Raw genomic sequence first — 4753 nt, forward strand, 5'->3', positions numbered from 1 at the left:
CTCAGTGTGTATCTCAACCCTACAGGGCAGTGTGTATCACCAGGTGTGGTTAGAGAGTGTATCAGGGCTCACTACCTGTGTAGAGTGTGTATCAGGGCAGTGTGTATCCTTCAGAGAGTGTGTATCAGGACAGTGTGTGGTCAGCAGTATCAGCAGTGTGTATCACCAGTGTGAGGTTAGTGTATCAGGGCAGTGTGTATCAGGGCAGTGTGTATCAGGGCTCACTACCTCAACCCAGTGTGTATCAGGCCCCTGTGATACCAGGAGAGGTGTGTACCCTCCAGTGTGTGGTTAGAGAGTGTGTATCAGGACAGTGTGTGGTTATGTGTATCAGGACCTCAGTGTGTATCAGGACAGTGTGTGGTTAGAGAGTGTGTATCAGGACAGTGTGTGGTTAGGAGTGTGTATCAGGACAGTGTGTGGTTAGAGAGTGTGTATCAGGACAGTGTGTGGTTAGAGAGTGTGTATCAGGACAGTGTACAGGTTAGAGTGTGTATCAGGACAGTGTGTGGTTAGAGTGTGTATCAGGGCAGTGTGTGGTTAGAGTGTGTATCAGGACAGTGGTGGTTAGAGTGTGTAGCAGTGTGTATCAGGGCAGTGTGTATCAGGGCAGTGTGTGGTTAGAGTGTCACAGGGCTCAGTAGGTTCAAGTGTGTATCCTAGGGCAGTGTGTATCCAGTGTGAGGTTCAGAGAGTGTGTATCAGGGCAGTGTGTATCAGGGCAGTGTGTATCAGGGCAGTGTGTATCAGGGCAGTGTGTATCAGGGCAGTGTCAGTGTGTATCAACCCTACAGTAGGCCCCTGTGATACCAGGAGAGTGTGTTAGAGAGTGTGTATCAGGGCAGTGTGTATAGGGAGTCACTACAGTGTGTATCAGGCAGTGTGTATCAGGGCAGTGTGTATCAGGGCAGTGTGTATCAGGGCAGTCAACTACAGTATCAGGCAGTGTGTGGTTAGAGTGTGATACCAGGAGCAGTGTGTATCACCCAGTGTGTGGTTACAGTGTGTATCAGGGCAGTGTGTATCTCAGTATCAGGACAGTGTGTACCTCAACCCTACAGGACAGTGTGTGGTTAGAGAGTGTGATACCAGGACAGTGTGTGGTTAGAGTGTGTATCAGGACACCTCACTACCTCAACCCTACAGTGTGTGGTTGTGATACCAGGAGAGGTATGTTAGAGTGTGTATCAGGACCTGGTTAGAGAGTGTGTATCAGGACAGTGTGTGGTTAGAGAGTGTGTATCAACCCTACAGTAGGTGTATCAGGTGCACCAGGAGAGGTATGTATCAGGACAGTGTCAACCCTACAGTAGGCCCCTGTGATACCAGGAGAGGCAGTGTGTATCCAGTGTGTATCAGGGCAGTGTCAAGTCACTACCTCACTGTGTCTCACTACCTCAACCCTACAGTCGGCCCCTGTGATACCAGGAGAGGTATGTACCCTACCTCACTACCTCAACCCTACAGTAGGCCCCTGTGATACCAGGAGAGGTATGTATCAGGACAGTCACTACCTCAGTACCTCAACCCTACAGTCGGCCCCTGTGATACCAGGAGAGGTATGTATCAGGACCTCACTACCAGTCAACCCTACAGTATCAGGCCCCTGTGATACCAGGAGAGTATGTACCCTACCTGTCCAGGACCCTGTATCAGGACAGTGGCCCCTGTGATACCAGGAGAGGTATGTACCCTCAGGACACTAGTCTGACGGCTGGTTCTCCAGACAGTAGTCTGAGAGAGGTGGTTCTCCTGGACGCTAGTCTGATCAGGACAGTGGTTCTCCTCGAGCTAGTCTGATCAGGCTGGTTCTCCTAGAGAGTGTGCTAGTCTGTGTGGCTGGTTCTCCAGGACGCTAGTCTGTACGGCTGGTTCTCCTAGACGCTCAAGTCTGATCAGGACAGTGGTTCTCCTAGACAGGCTAGTCTGTATCAGGACTGGTTCTCCTGGACGCTAGTCTGTATAGCAGTGTGGTTACGGCAGTGTGTTCTCCTGGATCGCTAGTCTGACGACTGGTTCTCCAGACGCAGTCTGACGGCTGGTTCTCCTCTAGTCTGACGGCTGTGTTCTCCTGGACGCTAGTCTGAGGGCTGGTTCTCCTAGACGCTAGGTCTGAGGGGCTGGTTCTCCTAGACGCTAGTCTGAGGGCTGTGATGGTTCTCCTCAGACCTCAACCCTACAGTAGGCCCCTGTGATACCAGGCTGGTTCTCCTAGACTACCTCAGTCTGACGGCTGGTTACCAGGACGCTAGTCTGACGGCTGGTTCTCAACCCTGATGGCCCCTTTGATTCTGTCTGATTCCCTACCTCCTTCCTCCCTAAGTCCTCCTTCCTTATTCTCCTTGTCCTCACTGATGCCACCTTGTTCCCTAACCCCTTGTCTCCTCTCCTCTAGGCACCAAGGTGGTGGCTCACTGTCTGAAGCTAATCAAACCCTACGTGAGGAAGGAGGTGGTCGAGGCTGAGGATGACGATGATCAACCCTACAGTGATGATGGGGGAGGAGCAAATAGGAAGACCGTCCCCACAGAGGGGCGGATCAGGGAGGAGAGACTTCCTCTCACAGGCCTAGTCGGGATCAGTACGTTCTGGTTTGCTCTTTTCTTATTGGCCAAAATATTGGTGTAGAAATCAGATACAGTCGGCCCCTTTACCAGGAGAGGTATTACCCTTTTCACTACCTTTTTTTTTTTTTTTTTTTTTTTTACCAAGACCGTATGTAAACGGTTCCATTTTCTGATTGGTGGAATGTCTTCCTCTCTGCTTTGTGATTGGCTGATACCAGGTAGGTATGTACCCTGCGGGACCAGGGCATCAACCCTACAGAGTGCGCTGTGATACCAGGAGAGGATGTGCATCGGCAAGCTGGAGTCTCGTATGATCTGCCGACTGCTGGAGTATGGACAGACACTGATCAAGGTGAAGTCGGCCCCTGTGTACCAGGAGTGTGTGTACCCTCTGTGTGGCCTCTGTGATACCAGGAGTGTGTGTCTCTCATTACCTGTGTCTACAGTAGGTGTGTGATCTCAGGAGAGGTGTGTACCCTACCTCTGTGTGTACAGTAGGCCCTGTGTACCAGGAGAGGTGTCATACCTCACCACCTCAACCCTACAGTCGGCCCCTGTGTGTATGTACCCTACCTCACTACCTCACTACCTCAACCCTACAGTCGGCCCCTGTGATACCAGGAGAGGTATGTGTCCTGTACCTCAACCCTACAGTAGGCCCCTGTGATACCAGGAGAGGTATGTACCCTACCTCACTACCTCACTACCTCACTACCTCAACCCTACAGTCGGCCCCTGTGATACCAGGAGAGGTGTACCTCACTCTCAACCCTACAGTGGCCCCTGTGATACCAGGAGTTTGTATGTACCTACCTCACTGTCACTACCTCACTACCTCAACCCTACAGTGTGCCTCTGTGATACCAGGAGTGTATGTACCCTACCTCACTACCTCACTACCTCAACCCTACAGTCGGCCCCTGTGTACCAGGTGTGTATGTACCCTACCTCACTACCTCAACCCTACAGTCGGCCCCTGTGATACCAGGAGAGGTATGTGTCTCCTACCTCAACCCTACAGTAGGCCCCTGTATGTCTCTCACTACCTGTGTCAACCCTACAGTCGGCCCCTGTGATACCAGGAGAGGTATGTACCCTACCTCACTACCTCAACCCTACAGTAGGCCCCTGTGATACCAGGAGAGGTATGTACCCTACCTCAACCCTACAGTAGGCCCCTGTGATACCAGGAGAGGTATGTACCCTACCTCACTCTCAACCCTACTGTGGCCCCTGTGATACCAGGAGAGGTATGTGTCCTCAACCCTGTGGCCCCTGTGATACCAGGAGAGGTATGTACCCTACCTCTACCTCAGTACCTGTGTATGTCGGTGTGTACCAGGAGAGGTATGTACCCTACCTCACTACCTCTACAGTAGGCCCCTGTGTACCAGGAGAGGTATGTGTACCTCTCCCTACAGTCTCTGTGATGAGGTATGTGTGTGTCTCTCACTACCTCTGTCGGTCTGTTGTGTGTGTCTCTGTCAACCCTACAGTAGGCCCCTGTGTACCAGGAGAGGTATGTACCCTACCTCACTACCTCAGTACCTCAACCCTACAGTCGGCCCCTGTGATACCAGGAGAGGTATGTACCCTCTCACTAGTCTCCTCAACCCTACAGTAGGTGTGATCTCTGTTTCTCCTGTACCCTACCTCTGACAGTAGGCCCCTGTGATACCAGGAGAGGTATGTCTACCCACTAGTCTGACGGCTGGTTCTCCTAGACGCTAGTCTGACGGCTGGTTCTCCTGGACGCTAGTCTCTGTTTGTGGTTCTCCTGGACGCTAGTCTGTGGCTGGTTCTGTGCTAGTCTGACGGCTGGTTCTCCTAGACGCTAGTCTGTGACTGGTTCTCCTGACGCTAGTCTGACGGCTGGTTCTCCTGACGCTAGTCTGTGGCTGGTTCTCCTAGACGCTAGTCTGACGGCTGGTTCTCCTGGACGCTAGTCTGTGACTGGTTCTCTGACGCTGTCTGTGCTGGTTCTCCTGGACGTAGTCTGACGGCTGGTTCTCCTGGACGCTAGTCTGAGGGCTGGTTCTCCTAGGACGCAGTCTGAGGGCTGGTTCTCCTAGACGCTAGTCTGAGGGTGTCTCCTGTGTTCTCTAGACGCTAGTCTGACGGCTGGTTCTGGTTCTCCAGACGCTAGTCTGACGGCTGGTGATCTGTTCTGTCTGATTCCCTGTTTC

At 52.4% G+C, this 4753-nt stretch overlaps 1 protein-coding gene across 1 annotated transcript in view; it reads left to right on the forward strand.

Moving 5' to 3' along the window:
* Positions 1–2850: 2850 nt before the first annotated feature.
* The window catches only part of LOC135529969 (general transcription factor 3C polypeptide 1-like), a 120780-nt gene continuing 118877 nt past the window's right edge, over positions 2851–4753 (forward strand). Inside the window, 4 exon segments of the mRNA XM_064958368.1 lie at positions 2851–2983; positions 3631–3654; positions 3813–3914; positions 4674–4724. Of these exon segments, the coding sequence (XP_064814440.1) occupies positions 2851–2983; positions 3631–3654; positions 3813–3914; positions 4674–4724 (310 nt within the window).

Source organism: Oncorhynchus masou, unplaced genomic scaffold, assembly GCF_036934945.1.
Source record: "Oncorhynchus masou masou isolate Uvic2021 unplaced genomic scaffold, UVic_Omas_1.1 unplaced_scaffold_1221, whole genome shotgun sequence".
NCBI classification, from domain to species: Eukaryota; Metazoa; Chordata; class Actinopteri; order Salmoniformes; family Salmonidae; genus Oncorhynchus; species Oncorhynchus masou.